General features: G+C 32.3%; 5 protein-coding genes across 5 annotated transcripts; 3 read left to right on the top strand and 2 right to left on the bottom strand.

The window, feature by feature from the left end:
- Nucleotides 1–11,399: 11,399 nt before the first annotated feature.
- On the bottom strand, nt 11,400–12,269 carry EIN_340620 (Rho GTPase, putative; the record flags this gene model as incomplete). Its single annotated transcript, XM_004261447.1, has 2 exons — nt 11,400–12,079; nt 12,224–12,269. 2 exons carry the CDS (start codon nt 12,267–12,269, stop codon nt 11,400–11,402), a joined length of 726 nt encoding a protein of 241 aa, XP_004261495.1.
- An 849-nt stretch (nt 12,270–13,118) lies between these two features.
- On the top strand, nt 13,119–14,159 carry EIN_340610 (hypothetical protein; the record flags this gene model as incomplete). The annotated part of the gene is made up of 1 exon (XM_004261446.1): nt 13,119–14,159. One exon carries the CDS (start codon nt 13,119–13,121, stop codon nt 14,157–14,159), a length of 1,041 nt encoding a protein of 346 aa, XP_004261494.1.
- A 623-nt stretch (nt 14,160–14,782) lies between these two features.
- EIN_340600 (hypothetical protein) lies at nt 14,783–15,265 on the top strand (the record flags this gene model as incomplete). Its single annotated transcript, XM_004261445.1, has 1 exon — nt 14,783–15,265. One exon carries the CDS (start codon nt 14,783–14,785, stop codon nt 15,263–15,265), a length of 483 nt encoding a protein of 160 aa, XP_004261493.1.
- A 66-nt stretch (nt 15,266–15,331) lies between these two features.
- On the bottom strand, nt 15,332–17,500 carry EIN_340590 (hypothetical protein; the record flags this gene model as incomplete). Its single annotated transcript, XM_004261444.1, has 1 exon — nt 15,332–17,500. The coding sequence occupies one exon, from the start codon at nt 17,498–17,500 to the stop codon at nt 15,332–15,334; it is 2,169 nt and encodes a 722-aa protein (XP_004261492.1).
- Nucleotides 17,501–18,765: 1,265 nt separating this feature from the next.
- EIN_340580 (lysozyme, putative) lies at nt 18,766–19,398 on the top strand (the record flags this gene model as incomplete). The annotated part of the gene is made up of 1 exon (XM_004261443.1): nt 18,766–19,398. The coding sequence occupies one exon, from the start codon at nt 18,766–18,768 to the stop codon at nt 19,396–19,398; it is 633 nt and encodes a 210-aa protein (XP_004261491.1).
- Nucleotides 19,399–19,782: the final 384 nt, after the last annotated feature.

Here is a 19,782-nt window from a genome sequence, read left to right as displayed (position 1 = left end):
ACAACAACGAAGACGATGAGATCGTTTAGAAAGAAAGGATCAACAACTTTCAAAAAATTGATGGAGCTGCGATCAGAGTACCTAAGTAACCTACAACAGAATACCGAGGCCCTGCAAGGTCAGCCAATGAAGTATTCGCCTTCCATTTCTCCCACGAATAAGGGTAGTGAAGTTAGTCAGGTGACGGTTTCATGTGGGGAGGACCCCAAATGTCAAACTAAGAGCCACACAACCTCAGCAACCAGAACTAAAGGAGTTGATAACCGGAAACTAAAATATACAAAATCAAAGCAAAGTCGATTGTCTCAAAAAGCCAATAAAGCCAGGAATGAAAATTGGAGAGAAAAGTGCAAAAAGCCCCAAAAAGCAAATGAAATTGCTCCTAAGAAGTCGACTGATGAAAAGGAAATCATCATAATACCACACAATGACAATCCCAAACAACCTGATCAATACGAGAAATGCATCAACGACTTGAAAAGGATGCTAACTGACAGGTTAAATGACTTCGACAAGACACTCAAAGAAATCCAACAAACACAAACACAAATGGAACAAAAAATTGTTAACCTTGAGAAAACAGTGAAAAGCAAGCCCCATTAGAAAGTAGATGATATAGTCAAACAAATCCTCAACTCGCCCAATCTTACAGATCATATCAAGGGTGTAGTAACAACACTAAACCACGACTTAAGAACCAGATTTGAAAAACATGAGCGTGGTGTGGACAAAAGACTAGATCGAATAGAAGACGATTTTTCTACAACAAAACTTGGTTTCAAAGAAAAGATAAGCCAAATAAGCAACGAATTGAAAGATGTAGAAAATGTTGCCAATAAAACGGTAGATGCTATTAGAAAGGGCATGGACAAAAGTAGAACAATTGTCGAGCAGCAACTCACGTTCAAAGAAACATCACTGAACAAGAAAGAAACGCCGACAAACAACTAATTACAAGCTATGTTGAAGGAAAGGTTACACAATTAGAACAAACAGCTGTAAGTAACCAATTACTGCTCAACCAAAAAATACAAAGTGTAGAGAGTGTGCAACATAACATGGGAAATGGTCTCATGGCACTCAAAAACAATATTGGAGCAGCCTTGACACAACAAAGTCGAGTGATCAACAACATAGGTGCAGTCGTCCAAAAAAACGGGATTGCGACCGGTCAGTTGGAGACCAGAATGAATGTCGTGGCGGGTGCAGTTAAACAAGTGATCAATATAGTACAAACGGACACAACCCCGAACCGGAGTACGACATCACCATTACAATTGCAACACAATCCGACAATACAACATCAACAGAACCCACAGATCACGTTATGAGTCAGAGACTGAAAGAAAGAATGATTGTATATGCGCTAAAAAAATTTGATAGTAAATTATTGAAAAAACTCTCACAAGATGAAAGTATAGAAATACTAAAAAATCTCAATGTCAAGTTCACAATCCCAACATGCTCAAGAATCTTATCAAGATGAGCAACTATCTCACAAACAAACATAAACATGATGCTACTGAATACCTCAAAAGTGTGCTGAATGACAAGGAACTACTTAAAAAATACAAGTTAGAAAAGTCATCAAAATACATAACAACAAAGAAATTGACTTTGCCAAGTTCCGCGAGATATTGAACGACGAAATGGCTAAAGACCATTCTGAGACTGCATATGTGAACTATTACAATAATACAAAGGTGATATCAAAACTGATGCAATATATTAACAATGAGATTCACCGAGTAATAGACACAATAAAACAGTATCAAAATTCGATATATGCAGTATCACATGCATTGAGTAAATTTCTGCAAACAAAAACAAGTGTACTCAACACTGTAAGCAGAGATGCAAAATTCCTGGCTGTCATCAACAAATACACAGATCTCCTCAAGACTAAAAACTACACAAAACTTCGTCAATTGCTTCACAAGCATAAGTGTAGTGATGAAATGGTGATCCAATTAACAAAAGACAAAATCACATATTTCAAATATCTTCGAAACTGCCACTTGTATGAAATGGAGTTTCAAAAAACTGAAACAAGAAGAATAAAATTAAACTCAAAGTGGTTTCAGTTCAACAAAAGAAATGCAGAAAGAGGTGAGAGAAACTGTGAACTCCCAACAACCGCACAAACAATGGAACTATGGTCAGACTTGTTTGAAAATGTTAAGGATGTAAACAAGCAATGTCAATATACCAAACAAGTATGGGAGTATGATGGCAAAAATCGTCAGCTACAAAACATCACAATGGAAGAACTGACACTGGCAACGAAATGCATAGCCAATTGGAAAGCACCCGGAATTGACAAAATCAGTGGTTATTACATTACTATTGTACCTGCATGCATGAGGCATTGCTAAAACTATTCAGAAGATGGTACAAATACCCTGATGAGATTCCAAACGAAATGCTGGTGGGTAGGACGGTACTAATACCGAAAGGTGGCGATCCAAAAAATCCTGCCAATTATCGTCTAATCACGTGTCTCAATGTCATTATGAAAGTGTTCACTTCAATATTGAAGATGAAAATAGAAAAACAATTGAATGTCAATCCAATTGAAAAGAGACCTGAGAATAACCAACTGGGGTGCAAGAAGTACACATACGCTTCGAAAGAAGGACTATTGCAGAACATACTATTCCAAGATGCACTCAAAAAAGCAACAAAAAATACCTTGAAGCATATTACGACATCAGAAAAGCCTATGACAGTGTAAACCACGAATGGTTAATCAAGTGTCTTCAATACTACAACATACCAGAAGAAATCATACTGATACTGGAAGAAATGATGGCAAAATGGGCTATTTCACTGACTTATAATGGCGATGTAGTTGGAGATGTAAAAGTGAGAAATGGTATTTTACAAGGTGACTCACTCTCGCCACTCCTGTTTGTAATTTCGATAGACTCTATATCAAAGAGTCCAAACAGGATCATCGAGTCGGTCAAAATCAAGTTGAAACTTGCTGACACGACGATTGAGCTTGGGCACACATTTTACATGGATGACTTGAGAGTGCTTGCATCATCAGAATCACAAATGGAGCAAGTACACACAATTGTATGTGAGTCGTTCAGTGCAATGGCGATGGAAATTAATGCTGCAAAGGGTGGTGTTGCTGCTCATGGCAATATTAGAATCCCAACAAATATGCAATATATTCCCATTGTAAGTGTGAACAATCCTTACAAATATCTGGGTGTTGAAATCGACCAAAAGGTCGACACAAACGCATATTGTACCAGAATTATCAAAGGAATTGAAGAGTGCATGGACAAGATAGTGCAAAGGAATTTAAGTGCTGTGAACTTCATCCGTACCATAAATGCCGACATTATTGCGAAGTTTAGGTATGGCTACAGCGTTGTGCCGTGGAAATTAGGTCAGTTGGATATGTTAGACCTCAAAATCCGAAAGTTCTTTACAAAACACAAATTGAATGGTAGAGACTTGACAAAATACCGATTGTATGTCAACCAACTTGACATGGGGTATGGTCTCAGAGGTTGCAGAGATGAATGTGGCAAAGAACTGATCCGCGTGTTTCTGAAATACGTTTGGCACAGTGATTCCAACATTGCTGATTTGCTCAAACACACGCGTGATGCACCAGACAATTTGATGAAAAGAGCGGTCAACTGTCTCAAAAAGAAAATCACACAAACAGAGCTTGAAGAGTACATTGAAAACGAAGCCACAAAAGATAAGTCAATTATCACAGTTCTCGAGCATGTGAGTCAAAAATCAATGACTACTACATGAAACAGTGGATGGCAAAGAAGTCTGCTGGCATACTCCCAAAGATGCTCAACCACCAAATGTGCCATCGAGAGATCTCTGGCAGAGCATGGAAGAACTGCAACATCAAAAGGAATGCATTCATTCAAGTCGTCAGAATGCAAGGATATGCAACCATTGTTGGTCACAGAAAATTGGCAATCACAAAGAATAAGGGTGATGAAAAGTGCTATTGTTGCAAAAACATGGTGGCAAACATACCTCACATATTACTGAACTGCCCAATGACCAAGAAATTTCATATTGACAGGCACAACTATCTCTGCAAAATGATCCATGTGGCTTTGATCAAGAAGCTGAAGCTTTCCACAAATGAGATGGATCTGGGTACGCCGCCTAAAACCCTCACAGATGATGGTGAAGTAAACGTCCTAATTGCCGAAATGAATATATTGTGTGATGACAGAGCAAGCTTTGCCCGAAGGCCTGACATTTACTGGCAGAACAATGAGAACATGAAGGGGTATGTTATTGATGTAACGATTGTAAAAGATGAAAACCTATCCACTGCCTATTTATAAAAATATCAAAATACTCAATATTAGCCGAAAAACTGAGAATAACCAGAAAATTGAAAACAGTAACGATCATACCTGTTGTGCTAACCATCAGTGGGCTAATCAACAAGTTGTCAGTCGAAAGGCTCGAAAGAGTGCTCAAAATTAAAGTAGACTACAACAAGATGCTGAAGAGTGTTGTCATAACATGCATGAAAGACCTTATGAGTTACATGAGTCATGGAAAAGCCTCTTTTGAAATATAAAACTCAATCGAGAGCGAAAACGAAAACCCAGAGGATGAAACCAATGGGGGCGAAGAGATGGTTATGACAAATGACTACTCCTAGCTATGAAATCCGAATCGAATTATCGAGAAGGTAAATCATAATTGAAACTCTCTTTTATTTACAAAAGAATTTTTTGCTCAATTTAATGAAAATAGTCATAAAAATTAAAAAATATGCTGTTTTGGGAATGTTTTTGAATAATATGCTGAAAACTGCATTTTATTCGCTTTTTCAAATAATAAAACCAAAAGTGTAATAAAAATAAAATTATTACAGAAAAAACAAATAAGAAAAATTTAAATGTTTAAACCAAAAACTAAAGAAAAAAATTAGTTTTTGAGAACATGTGTAGGTTGAATGGCATAAATAAATAAAAGGAAAATGTTATTTGAATTGAAGTAAAATAAAAATGTTGTAATTACATTCTGTGTTAGAACATGATATATAATTTAACTTGTTCAAACCTTAAAGTAATCACTGTTTCATTGTATTTCATTAAACATGAAACGGTGTATAAAATAATAAACAAAAAGGGTTTTATATATGTTTCTCAATTTAAATATTAGCATGATTAAAACTAAAATACAAATAAAGTGACTTAGAAGTGTTAACTTAATGATCAGTATTAATTTAACACACCCATTTTTTCCCTATTAATAGAGTTGTATAAATAAAAAATAGTACATCAAACCCAAATAAAAATTAGTGTTAATTTAACCATTAAATGGTAATATTTGGTAATAATTGCCATCAAAAATAACACATTCAAATTAAAATTTCATTCTTTTTTTTTCATAATCTGCCATATACTTAATGCATTCAATTTCAGTTATTTCAACATTAATTGATTCATATTTGAGAATATGATTAATAAAACACAAAGTGTATTTTCCACAATCATTAGTGAAAGGCTTTTGTTGTGGACATGGTATTTCAATTATAGTGGTTGGCAATCCAATGTTATCAAAGCATTTCATTTTAATCTAAAATGAGTTAAATTCGCTTAATACTTTATAACCGTCCCATTTAACTTCATTAGTAAAACAAATTAATGAATCCATTTATTAACAATTAAATTCATACTTATTTTCAAACAATTCTAATTTGTTAACAAGTGTAAACCAATGACCACTACCATATTTGATATTATAAGGTATAATAATAAACTTTTTGTCACAAATAAATTTGTAATTTTCACAAATATTGTAAACGTGAAATGGATCAGTTTCCATTAAAAAAATTGATATTCGGCAACAGCAACGAATCAATTATGACCACTTGATCTTTTAAATACAAATTAGTTAAAAAACACATTCATTTTTAACATCTTCATCTGTTAATTTAATACCAAGTACAATCGTGTCACAAAATTCAGAAACACGCTCTTTTACAACATCACAGTATTTTTTGTTTATTTCGTCGTCTTTTGTGTCAGTTCCTATAACAGAAATATTATCATGATCAACGTCTAAAAATATGGTTTGAATGTGCTCTTTGGTTATAACAAAGTTGTACAGTCCACATACAAATTGAATGACGTGTTCATATAGATCATCGTCCCATGAATAAGGTTGTTAAAAAAATCTCCACATTGTAGAAAACCTGCCAAAACACTCTCTACGATTTTTCTACTCAACGTATGAAGTGAGTTGAATTGTTTGCACACTTTTTTATATTTAGATCTTTTTCATTTTTGACGTTTTTAAAAAGGTGTAATAACGTTATCCGATTCATGACTTAAATAACCAAGATCAGTTAAAACAAAACTATCAGAAAATAATGTCGTGTCTCCTGTTTTATAAAGTGAAATATCCGACATGTTTACTGTCGTTACTTGTTGATAAACAATGAAACCTGCTCTGTTAACTTTAATTTCAAATTTGTTTGCAGAAGTTTTTGTTTTGTGGGAATATTTATTTTTGTTTTTTATCAATGTTTTTGAACCTTTTCTCATAATAATTTTCCATCTCGTACAACATTGGTGTGTCTTTGAATCTACAGCTAGCATAGTGTTCATTAACCGAGGAAACAATTTGGTCTGTTTTAAAGACAATCCAATAACGAATGGTACATTTACATCTTTATTGTTGCGTATTGGTACAACGAAGCGTTTCTCTGACAAATTACCAAACACAAGCAATCCCCTTTTAATTTGTGATGAAACGTATTTGCACATTCAACTTCTATTTCTTTTGATGCACTTTGTCTGACTTTCATCTTCGTTGATAATTTTTCCATTTATGACATCGCCTTTATGATTTTGACCGACCCACTTACTATATCGTCCCAAATCAAGATAATCAAACAACAACAAATAATCCATACCGGTCCTTAACCATGCAATCAAGGCAAATAAAACACTTTTAAGCTCAAAATATTTGAACATCTTTGAACATCAAACTGAGATTCTAACCCAACACACTCATAAATGTGGCTTTTTGTTATTATATCACCATGAAAGACAACTTTTGTTGAAGAGATAATAGTATAAAATTCTTCGAATTCTTCTTTTTTCATACCAATTATTATTTCAAATTTGACATCAGTATAATTGGTATATATCTCATCGACAATTGAATTTTTCGTATTATATTCAACATCGTTTATATATAAATCTACTTCAACGTCTCGCAATTTTAATACACTTTGTTTAGTCGGTTTAATATTATTTATATCATCTTTAAACAAGTCAATGTTGTTTTGTGTTATTATCAAGTTCTCATTTATAATGTCATCAATTATAATACTTTGTGTATTCACATCTTCAACAATGTTTTTTATATAGATTTTCGACAACGTTCGTTTGTCACATGTTGTTGTCATTGTATCACGTTTTTTCTCATGATCTTCGCTCAATAAACATACTATTTTTTTCAATAAACTGTTTATCGAAACAGTTACGTTTCATCAATTTTAAGTTGATTTTTTATTTAATTTGTTTTTATTTTTATAAATTTGGTTAAAGGAAAAAACAACTGGTTCACAAAAAAATAATAAAACAAAAATCTATTTTTATGATGTTAACCCAAAAATAATTGTTAAGTTAACACTTCTCAAAATCTTAACACATATTAATTTATTTGACAGTTTGTTGTTTCATTAATGAAAAAAAATATAAATTGACATTACATTACAAAGGTGGACAATACCAAATAAATATGTTTTTATGTTCATTTGATTGTGTTCTAAACAGCACATTTGACAATGAAAACATGATAATAGTTTTTATTTAAAATTCAATACAAGTTGTTAACAACTTTGGAACTACTTGTACAAAATTTAACAATTTGTTTTGACTCACAAAAACAATTTATGTCATTTCAAAAATTACATATTAATTATAATTAGTTGTTTGTATTAACTTTATCCAAACACATTTAAATGGTCGTAGAAAAATTGTGTTTAATGTTTCACAATGAATTATCAATTATTATTTAAAACAAATTGTTAATGTTTAATATTATAAACATTTTCTTTTTTATTTTAAATTCAAAAAGTGTTAGATTTGGGTAATTTATTTAAATATGTATTTCGAGTACATGTCAAATAACAATCTACTTGCTTTTATCAGTAGTACATCGTTTTGGAAAACATTTAATTAAAACATCTCAAAGTGCCTTTAATTGTTATGATTACATAAAAAACAAGTAATGTTTGTTGATGAAAAAAATCAACATTTCAAACAATTAAATGTTCATATTTATGTTATATAAATTATTCAAAATAAAGATGATTGTGATACATTACAATTTTACAGAAATTAACTTTTTTGAAACAAAAATATTAAATGGTATAACATATTTTTTTGTCTTTTTGTTTTCTGTGTTTCTTATCCCTAAATAATGGGTCACAATACGAAAATGAAATAATTTCATAAACAAAAGTAAAATTTGAATAAGAATTAATTATTTAAAATTACTTACAACCTTTGAAGTTTCTCTGTTTTTATGTAGTGTCTTATTTTTGAAACTATATTATATAATAACTTTTATCAATGTGTATACTATTATTGTTTTTTCTTTTGAAAAAAAAACATGTATTCTATTGCTTTACTATATTCAACTATACTATATAAGAGTTATATTTTAATTTAAATTAACAATTAATAAACCAGATTAAGTTATCCTAATCGCCCGTTTAAATACTAAACTTGAAGCCAATTATTTCATCAAATGTCCAATCATTGTTTTGAATTAATTCAGCAATTCTTTGTTGTTCTTCTATGACTCGTGGAGATAATAGCCTTATTACTCCTGGGAGAGAATAACGTTCATTAATTAAATAAAAATGAACATCTCTTAATGGATACGCAAGAACATATTAGTTACATAAACAATGACAAATTGTAGTCAAATTGTTATATTTGTTTATACTCAACGAATAAGGTTCTCGCATTATTTTAAATAAACTAACTAATCTCCCAAACATGTTTTCCACTATAATTCTGAAAGAAGATACTATGCTGTTGTGAATTTTTATTATACCATGGGTGATTTCATCATCAGTTGTGTCGAATTTATACATTCCAATTACATTTTCAATTGAACCATACGCAGAGTCAGCCAGTACAAATTCGTTATGCTGAGTCAACCACATTTTGAAATTTTTAAAAATAGTTGCATCGTGGAATGAAGCTGGTATACACGTTGTCAGCTTTGTAACGATTCCCAGAGAAGTGCAATAAGTTTCACTTTTTAGTGCGCTCTTGTTAATCTTTTGACTAAAAAACACACCATTCCAACACAGCCTCCCACCAACAATTTTTGAAGAGTTGTTAACCCTTTGATCTCTACCATCTACTGCAAACCTTCATTTTTTAAAAATTGGGAATCCATTCACTAAAAGAAGCTTCACAGGTCTCTGCAAACGTTTTTACTATTTCTGTTGTATTTTCCAACTTTACCATTAAATGTTCTCTGGCGTTATCTGTGAATAAATTCAATGCATCTTCTATTGCCCTTTCCACTCTTAATTCAGCTCTGGTGGTCACCAATAATGATTGTTCTGAATTGATGCTCCAATCTCGATCTTTGAATTTATTATTCATTCCCAAACACAAATAAATATCAAAATAAGATTTGTTGGTGTGTAATAGAGTCATTAAAATCAACAATTTTTCGTTTGTTTTTAAATTGTTTGATTTTGAATGTCTCAAAAGTTCTGATGAATACTTTTTATCAGACCATGTTGCAACACGTACATTATGTCCGTTATTTTCAAAAGAGAATCTACACATCAAACTACTAAAAATTTCATGTATTTCAACAAAGTCTTTTATCTGAAACCCCGTTAATCTCTTAATGTTGTTTAGATTTATTTCAACAAGGTCAGTGGCTTCTGGCATAACAAGGTGTAAGTCGAGTGGGTTTGGAGTTTGATGATTAAGTAAATTGTGTGTGGATAATATTCTTTGAATAAAGTTTTGTCTTGTTTTATCAACGAGCGGTTGTTCAACAAACATACCTCCGGATCTCAAATGACGCAAGTAATCAGTTGTATCTCTTCTCCGAGTATTTGAGAGTTGTTGTGGTGTGTTATGTGTTTATGAGTTTCTTCTGGATTCATTAGAAGTCATTTGTTGCTGGCGTATATCCATATCGACATGTGTTGCTCCTCTTCTTGTTGCCACTGTGGTATTAAGAGAGTTTGAGGTAATTTGTCTTTCTCTTTGGGTGGCTATTCTTGTTGGTTGTGTTGTCTGCATTCGGGGTGCAACAAATCTTAAAACACTGGTTGGGGTTGGTGCAGTTGTTGTACTTGTGTTGGGGTTGTGTGTGTTCTGTCTTTGACGAAGCATTCTGTACATAAAGTTAACAAAAAGTGGTTTAAATAAATACTAAAATATGATGAAATATTGGAAATATTTCAAATTAAATTACTTAAAAAACGGGCGATTAGGATAACTTAATCTGGTTTATTAATTGTTAATTTAAATTAAAATATAACTCTTATATAGTATAGTTGAATATAGTAAAGCAATAGAATACATGTTTTTTTTTCAAAAGAAAAAACAATAATAGTATACACATTGATAAAAGTTATTATATAATATAGTTTCAAAAATAAGACACTACATAAAAACAGAGAAACTTCAAAGGTTGTAAGTAATTTTAAATAATTAATTCTTATTCAAATTTTACTTTTGTTTATGAAATTATTTCATTTTCGTATTGTGACCCATAAATCATCATTTATTACTATAATTTACTTAAGTATTTTTTGTTTGACACAAACGACAAACTATTACCATTAATTTAATTTACTATGTTTTAAAACTATTAAAAAAACTTGGAGATTTGTTATGGTTTTTCAAAACTACATGAAACTATACTTTCTATTCCTCATTATTTAAATGGTTTTCTTTTTTACCATCATTTTAGAATGTGTATAGTTTGAACGATTTTGTGGCTAGCCATTTTTTTATCACTACTGGCTGACAAATCCTAATTAATTTATTCAACGAATTAAAAATAATAGTTCCAAACACAAATTCTGGCTGAAAATATTTAAAAATTAACACGGGTAGCCACCAGTTGAATCCGGTTTGCAGCCCTGGTCTAATTGAAGACTTGTTTCAAAGTTTTTTTTCATAATCAATAATATTAAACTATTAATTATAAATATACTATATTTAACTTTATTTGGTTTAGAATTAGTAAAACAAAACTATAATAAAATTTATGTATTAACTATACATTGTAAATAGGTTTAAAACTATAATTTATAGTAATTTGATAGTAACGAACCCCCAACGAACACAAACCAAAAATTAAAGTCACATAGATAGCCATACTCACTTCTTCAAGAAGCCGAAAAGGCCGTGTTTTTCGCCTTTGCCCTCCTTCTTTTTCTCTTCTTTCTCGCGCTTCTTCTTCTCCTCTTTTTCTTTCTTTTCTTTTTCTTTTTGGGCCTTCTTGTCTTTCTTGTCGTCTTTCTTTCCTTTCTTGTCTTTGTCCTTTTCTTTGCCGTCTTCCATCCCAAGAGCAACACGTGCTGTCATCTCAAATGCTTCATTCAACCCATTTTGGTTGACTGCGGAACATTCAGTGAATCCAAGTGCATTCACTTCATTTGCCATCGACTCTATCGACTCTTTCTTGACTAATTGCTTTCCTTGTTTTGCAAGAATATCAACAGACTTTGCATTGTCTCGAATATCAGACTTTGTCCCTACTATCACTATTCGTGGATTTGGTACACCACAATGCGCAACTATCTCAGGAACCCATTTTGTCTTGATTCGTTCAAATGATTCTTCTTCTGACACAGCAAAGCATATCATAAAACAGTCTGACCCTGCATAACTCACTGGTCGCATCTCATCAAGATCATCTGATCCGGATGTATCCCAAAGATTCATTTGAATCGACCGCCCATCAATACTGATTGGTGCAGTGTAATTGTCAAACACTGTCGGGACATATGTCTCAGGAAACGCATTTGTCGTGTACGTCAGTAACAGACACGTCTTTCCTTCTTGTTATTCTTTTTCTTCTTTTTACGTCTAATATCATTGTATATGTTAAAATATGATTATATGATTATATGATTATATTAATATATTGATATGTAAATATGTTAATATGTTAATACATAAATATATCATCTTTAACAAACCAACGTTGGTGTCCCCTATCACTATTATCTTGACTTCCGCTGCCATCCTCTCCCTTTTGCAGTTGATCTTAAAAAAAATCCGTCTTAAGTATTTCAATTTAGCAAGATATAAAAAACTATTATTAGACCATTCCTATAAATACAACGCTTTTTATAATTTCAATGTATAATAAAAGTACTATTACAATTTTTTGTTTTTTTAATTCTATTTTTATTATCTGTTTTTTCTTTGTTTTTTTCCTTCTTTTTGTTTTGCAGTATTTATACTATGGTTCAATATAGATTATGTATAGTTTGAATGGTTTTTGATACGCTTGGATTATGTAGTATAAATACTATTGTTTATGATTTGATACAACTTGAAAAAAAAATGAAAGTGGTTGATTGTTTTTTTTAGATTTATAAAAATTGTTTATGAAAAATATCCCAGTCTTTTTCCTGATATACAATCTAATTTACAATGAACAAATATTTTAATGAATAACTTTTTTTTTTGAAAAATAATTTTACAAATTTGTTTTACATGTTTAACTTTAATATAGTTAAATCATAATTTATATTTAAATTAATATAAACTATTAATTCAAATAGTATAATAAAAATATAAAAAAACATTATTTTTATTTTAAATAATATTATAGTTGTTATGAAACAATTACAAAGATCTTAATAAATAGTATTAATAAACTTAATTATATACTAAATCCTTTTTTTTAGACTTTGAAGCATAAGATTCTATTAATACAACAATTTAATTGTTTATTCTATTTTATAGTATTTTATACTATTTTTATTATTTAAATTAACATACAACTAGTAACATAATAATAAAACAATAATAAAAGAATACTAGTGAATAAATCAAACCAGTTATGTATCTTATTGTTTCAAATCCATGTCACAACTCGACAGTTACTCAATGTTGATAGTTTGTCAATATATTCAAGACGATGTTGATTTTATGAACATAATAACAATATCAAAAAAGTTTCAAGAGACCACAGACAAATTCTTTTATAATCCGACGGACTCTTTGAGTCTTTTTAAGAACCTCCAGACGCAATTTCTGTATAAAAAGAAGACGAAAGCTGTTCCTGAAATAGAGAATCATATCTATGTCTATCCCGTTACTATTAAAGAAGCTCAGCGCCTTTTAAAAGACCCGAAGACTATATGTCGGACTGTTCTTTACACCAAAGATGATCAGAAAAAGACGAAAACACCCATTCCGGACTTTGTGACGGTCATAGACGACGACGCATTTTTGAATTCGAAAGTGAAGGCGTTAGTTGTTCCACAGGAATTACAAGTGATTGGGAGAAACGCGTTTTCTGGCTGTTTGTTTCAACGTTTTGACATCCCAAAGAAGGTGAAGGAGATGAAGGAGAGTGCGTTCTCACAGTGCATTAATCTCACGCGAGTGGAGATACCGTTATGTCTTCACATGCTCTCTAAATCATGCTTTTCGGGGTGTTTAAGTCTCTCTGAAATTGTCTTAGAAAGCACTTTAATAACATTAGAAGACAAAGTGTTCTGTGGATGTTCGTCTTTGAAGAAAATTGGAATACCTCAAAGTGTGACTTATATTGGGTGTGCCGTCTTCTCGAATTGTTTTAATTTAAGTCAAGTCGACCTTCCAGACAAAGTCGCGTTCTTGGGCGCTAACTGTTTTGACGACTGCACGTCTCTTAAAACTATCAAATTGCCAAGTTTGTTAACTTCTCTTAAAAAGTCGACGTTTTTTGATTGCTCGTCACTGGATAATCTGGAAATTCCAGAGAATATTAGATCCGTTGGATATAACTGCTTTTGTAATTGCATACATATTAGACATTTAAAATTGCCAAATAAGGTCGTGGAATATGGAAAGTCTGCATTTGGTGGGTGCTACCAACTCAGGGATATCGTTACCTTGCCTGAATATGCTTATTTGTAAGTTAAAGATGACAAATAAGACTTGAATTGAATGTCTAAGTTATTTTTATATTAAGTTTTTCGTAATTATTTTTTAACAATTAAAATTCAATATGAATCAACGACTATTTTTATAATCGTTGATTAATATTGAATTTTTATACAAACAGTGGTTATACTGTTTATATAAACGATAAACAATATCAACTCTAATTAATCAAATTTTAACAAAAATTTCACATAAAATCTATGCAAATAGAGTTATAGTTGTATTTATTACTCCAACTCATTTTACATGTATAGATATCGTAAACAATAATTCAAAATTCTATATTGTGAAAAACATAACCTAAATGTGTTGAACAATTAAGACTTAAATTGATATTTGCTGGTTGAATCATACAAAATAACAATCAAAAAAATGGGATCTATTCTATTTATAAATAAACAATTTTATTATAAAAAAACCAATAATAATAATACACTTTATTTTTTTCCAATAAAACATGTATTATATATTTACAATAAATATGTTATAAACCAACTATTCCTCAATTCACATTATACTAGTAGTTTTACTATACTATTTCTATTCCATAAGACAGCGCAAACAGCACTCTATCCATCTTAAAACCACACCATTTGATGGAAGAAATAGGGCACCTCTACCACTGTTTATACACACGTGACATCACCCAAAAGGTTAAAAGGAAATTTGATGGGTATGTCATCTTTCGTCCGAAGTATCGACGGTTTGAGGTCTACGAAGACAGTGATGGGAAGTTAGGCAAACAAGTTTGTTGTGAGACGGTCCAAGAGACTGAACTTCATTGTGATGATGTAGTCAATCTCCCTTCCTTCATCGTTGAGATCTTCGATGAAGTAACTCCGTCACTTAATGACCAGCACAGTCTTAACGTAGAACCACCTCCGCCCACTTTATATACTAAATCGGACAAAGACGAGAAACTCCGAGACGAGACGAAGCCACGAAAAGTCCTTTCAAGGAAGAAGACGTTGGCCAAGACCAAAAGTTTGAATTTTGCAGTTACTGCTGATGACAAGAAGATGACCAAATTAGTTCGGAAACGATCTGTCCAAGAGATCCTCAATCTGTTTGAGAAATGAGAGTCTCTATACACCAAGTCAAGTCAAAATGTACTAACAAAACACTGATAAGTATTATTATTATTATTATTTATCCTTCTTCGCGTCTTCACTACTTTCAACGTCGTCACTTTCCATCTCTTCTTCTTCCTCTTCTCCATTCACTAAGTCTTCCTCTGCACTTTTCTTCCTCTCTACTACAGTGAAGTTCAATGGGAAGACTCGACTACACCCCATATACGAATCACACACTATATGTAAACTCACGGCGTAGTTCCCCGCTTGCTTCGGAGTCGGTGCAAACACGCGAGTAATAAAGGGCAACTCCGAGACGGGGATATACCCATGTGCCGCATTCAGAACAACACTGTTCCGCATGTCGGTCAGGATAAACCACCACCTTTCAAGTCGTTCATTGGGACAATACGGGCAATGGACGTAAACATCTTGAGGAGGGGCGTGAACAATTTCAACGTCAGGGATGACCGGATCGACGTCGTCTTCTTGCTCTTCTGTTGGTCGTTTTAAGAGCTCTTCAGCACTCTGCGGCTCGACGGGGAGATCCTCTTTCTCGGCGTCTAAGATCTTCTGAAGCTTCCCGCGAAGCTTTGGAAGGACTTCGCCGTCTTGGCCACGGGGGTACCTGTACGCGTTGATGACGATGACTAAAGGTATTCCGGCGATGACTGTTCTTGTCATAGTGGCACTCATAGCACGAACGACGAAATCGATAGTAGTTGGGAAGTAATTGAAGTAATTGAGAATGACCTTCTGTCGAGTCTTTGCTTCGACGGTTAAAGGTTTGAAGGCATTGGTGTCGGTCTTGTGTGACTGGTCTTGAAGAGCAAGATCACTCTTCTCTTTGATCTCTTTGGATTGAATAGAACAATGTTCCTCAACAGCCTCGAAGCGCGGCTTCTTCCCCATCTTCTTGTCCTTCTCGTTGATTGATTGTTTAATCTTCTCTTTGACCGTCTCAAGCTTCATCTTCTTGACTTCACTCTTCTCTTTGAGTGGTTGGATCAACTTCACATCTTTAGATTTGTCGATGCCGTCAACGACACGGTCTTCAATCAGACGTTTGCGGTCTTCTGGAGTGAGACGGCAGAACTTCTCAAAGGTCATATTCTTGCCAAAGAGCTTTGAGTCGACGTCCTCGGGGATTTGGTTGAATTCGATGTCGGTGGCTTGGGTCACCATTTGATTCAAACGAATGCACTGCCAGACGCCATTCAAATTTCGTTTGGAGAACATGACGGAGACCATTCCATGTAAGATGTTTGGTACGACTTGAAGGATCTCATCCAAGTCGTCACGTAAGTAGTAAGGGAGTTCGTTGTGTAAACGAGTTAAATGAGCGGCGAGAAGGATTTGGGCTTTAACTGCTTGAGGAGAGTTGTACTTTGGAGTTTTTATGAAGAGTGAGTTGACTCTTTTTTGAATAGCGGGGAGGTATTTCTGGTCATCTGGTTTGATTGTAACGATCTCTGTGATTTCATTAGAGAGTGTGAGGACTTCGATGAGTGTTGGGAAGGTGAGATTAGTGTCGATGAGTTGCATAAAGATGGCATTGGTCTCGAGAGTCAAATTGTTGTTGTCGTAATTGTGGAACTTGCGGAGGAGTAACCAGACGCCGATAGGGAAAAGGATGACGACGATGAAGAAGTAGAAGCCTAATACGACGGTTCTGTTTTTCTGAAGTGTCAAGAACATGGGGAGACCGATCCCATTTTTCTCGATGCGTTTCTCCTCTTCGTTTCCCGTTTCGCGCCAAAGTTTTAATTTGAGAGGGTCGGTGAGAGTCTCATACGCTTTGGTGATTTGAATGAATTTTTCTTCAGCTTCGGGAGACTTGTTTTTGTCGGGGTGGTATTTGAGAGACAATTTTCGATAAGAACTGCGAATGTCTTTGTCGGAAGAAGTCTGCGACACTTCAAGAATAGTATACGGGTCATAGAGAACAGTCGGAGTACCAACAGGAGTTGTGACGGTCTTATAAGCTCCACGGAGGAACAATAATGTGAGTAAGAAAATGAAGAAAAGCTGAAGACAAAGAGAGCCAGTCAGTCGGTTACGTCGACGAGTAAGCTTTGCTTTCTTCTCAAGACAACGAGAACAGGTGCAAGGGAAACTCGGAAGAACTTTTATACGTTGGCGAAGTAAATATAAGACCCAAAGAACTACTATGGTCCCAGACAAGCCAGTCAGAAATACTTGAAACATTTGATCGTCGAAAATCGGCTTCTCTTCACTCATTTATTACTTATTGGGGTTTTCGAGTTTTACTCATGATGGTGAAAATAACATTTTTGATTCATCATTGCCATAAAATGTTTTATATAACATTTTTTATTTTTTGTTATAGATAACATTTGTTAATCAACAAATGTTATTTGAATTGACTTGTTCAATTTTTTATTTAAAGTGATTTAATCAAGTGTGAAATCAATAAATTCAAAAATTGATGGGTAACCCTAATAATTCAATTTTATAATTTTGAATTAAAAAAATATGACAATGTCAATGTTATTATTTTGAGATATTCAAATCGAAATTAAAAGAATATTCTTTTTAATCGCCGAAAATTATTAATTAGGCAAGAGTGTTATAAAATATATATTTAAACTATAAATAATAGTTTATAACAAACTAAAAAAGCCTTAAGATTTTTCTAATCAAATTGCTTTTTCCACTACAGATACTTTTATCACACAATTGTTATGCGTGATTTCCCGCTTTTGTTAAATAAAAGCGCCGTGTTATACTAATGATTTTATATTTTAATTTGATTGTATTGGTTTTTTTTTATTTAAAAAATATAAACTAGAAATTATAGTTTGATTTATTTAATCATTTTAATACTGTCGAAAACAATAACAGTATAATGTTTCATCCCGAATTAATGGTCTATTTAATCATAATTTATATAATTTATGGTTATGTGTTTTAATAATATCTATTATTATAATTAATACAACAAAATAAATCTATTGTTAAGTTAAAAAAAACTTATTTTTGTCAATACTTTCACATAAAACGCAATAGTGTTTTATTTTTACCAAAAAACAATAAAACTAACAATTAATTTATTTTCCCTGTATTTTATATTAATAAATATGTCGATAATTTATAAAATTAATTATAAATCAAATAATTAACACATTTTATGATTTTGCTTTACAACTCAATTCATTTTTATTAATTTTTTCTTATTATTTCTTAACAATTCAAAATTTCAATTTATTTAAAATTAAATTTTTATTTCAACTGTGTACTATATAATTTATAATTTAATAGTTAAATTCATTAATAACAAATGATAATTTGTAAACTTTGTTTTTAATACACAAAAAACGAACAATCTTTTACCATTCAAAAAATCTGCACGCTTCGAATTATTCTTTTTCTTGCCATTTCCAAAAATATTTGAAAAATGAAAATAAAAAATTTTGAAAATTTTTCATTTCGATTTTTTTCAAAATTTTTTGAGTATAAAAAGCGATTTAGAAGCTCAGTCAGTCATGTTTGCCTTCCTCTTAGTTGCACTTGTTAGTGCTGCCAATTATGGTATTGATGTCTCTCAACCGACTTCCACATCCTCATTCACATGTTTAAGGAACAATGGGTTCACCACAATGGTGATAGTTAGAGCATGGAAGTCAACAGGATCCTTTGACTCCAATTGTGTTCAGACCTTAAAGAATGCCAATGCTGCTGGTTTCACTATTAAGAACTCAGACGCATATTTCTACCCATGCATCTCATGTGGTGATGCTGCCGGACAAGTCTCTACTTTCTGGTCTAAAGTCATTTCAAATAAATTACAAATAGAAAGAGTCTGGTTCGATATTGAAGGCACTTGGACTAGCAGTGTGACTAGCAACAGAAACTTCTTTGAAGCTATGGTCAACAAGGCTATTAATATGAACATTAAATATGGTATTTATGCTTCAAAGAACTATTGGTCTAGCATTATGGGGTCATACACTTTCTCTCATGCTTCAAGCGTTCCTTTGTGGTACCCACACTACGATAACTCCGCTAGCTTCTCTGACTTCTCTGCATTCGGTGGATGGTCATCTCCTTCTATGAAACAATACAGAGGCGATGTCTCTACTTGCTCTGCTGGTGTTGACTACAACTACAAGCCATAATTGACTCTTTCGTTCATTGGTAGTTTTTTCTTCTAATAATATTAACTTATTGACTTGACAAATTTATGAGCAAGTTGGGGATATTTTATTATTATTTGTTTCTTATTTTTATATTTATACAAATATAAAACTATTATGTATTATAACTAAACTATTGAATACTATTTCTTCAATAATTCTATTTAATAATTTCAAATTAAACTTTGTATTTTGCATCTCTTTAATATGTAATTTTTAATTAATCTGAACTATTTTATAGTTAAATGATTTAATCAAAAAGTACCTATAAATTATTGAGTTTACAAGTAAAAGTCAAAACTAATTGATTTTAATTTGAATATTAAAGAAAACTAGTAATTATTGGTAAGTATTTTAATAATAAAT

Source organism: Entamoeba invadens (genome assembly GCF_000330505.1).
Source record: "Entamoeba invadens IP1 unplaced genomic scaffold scaff_1105074726325, whole genome shotgun sequence".
Taxonomy (NCBI): Eukaryota; Evosea; order Mastigamoebida; family Endamoebidae; genus Entamoeba; species Entamoeba invadens.
The sequence above is the reverse complement of the archived record's forward strand: the minus strand, read 5'-3'. Positions and strand labels throughout refer to the sequence as shown.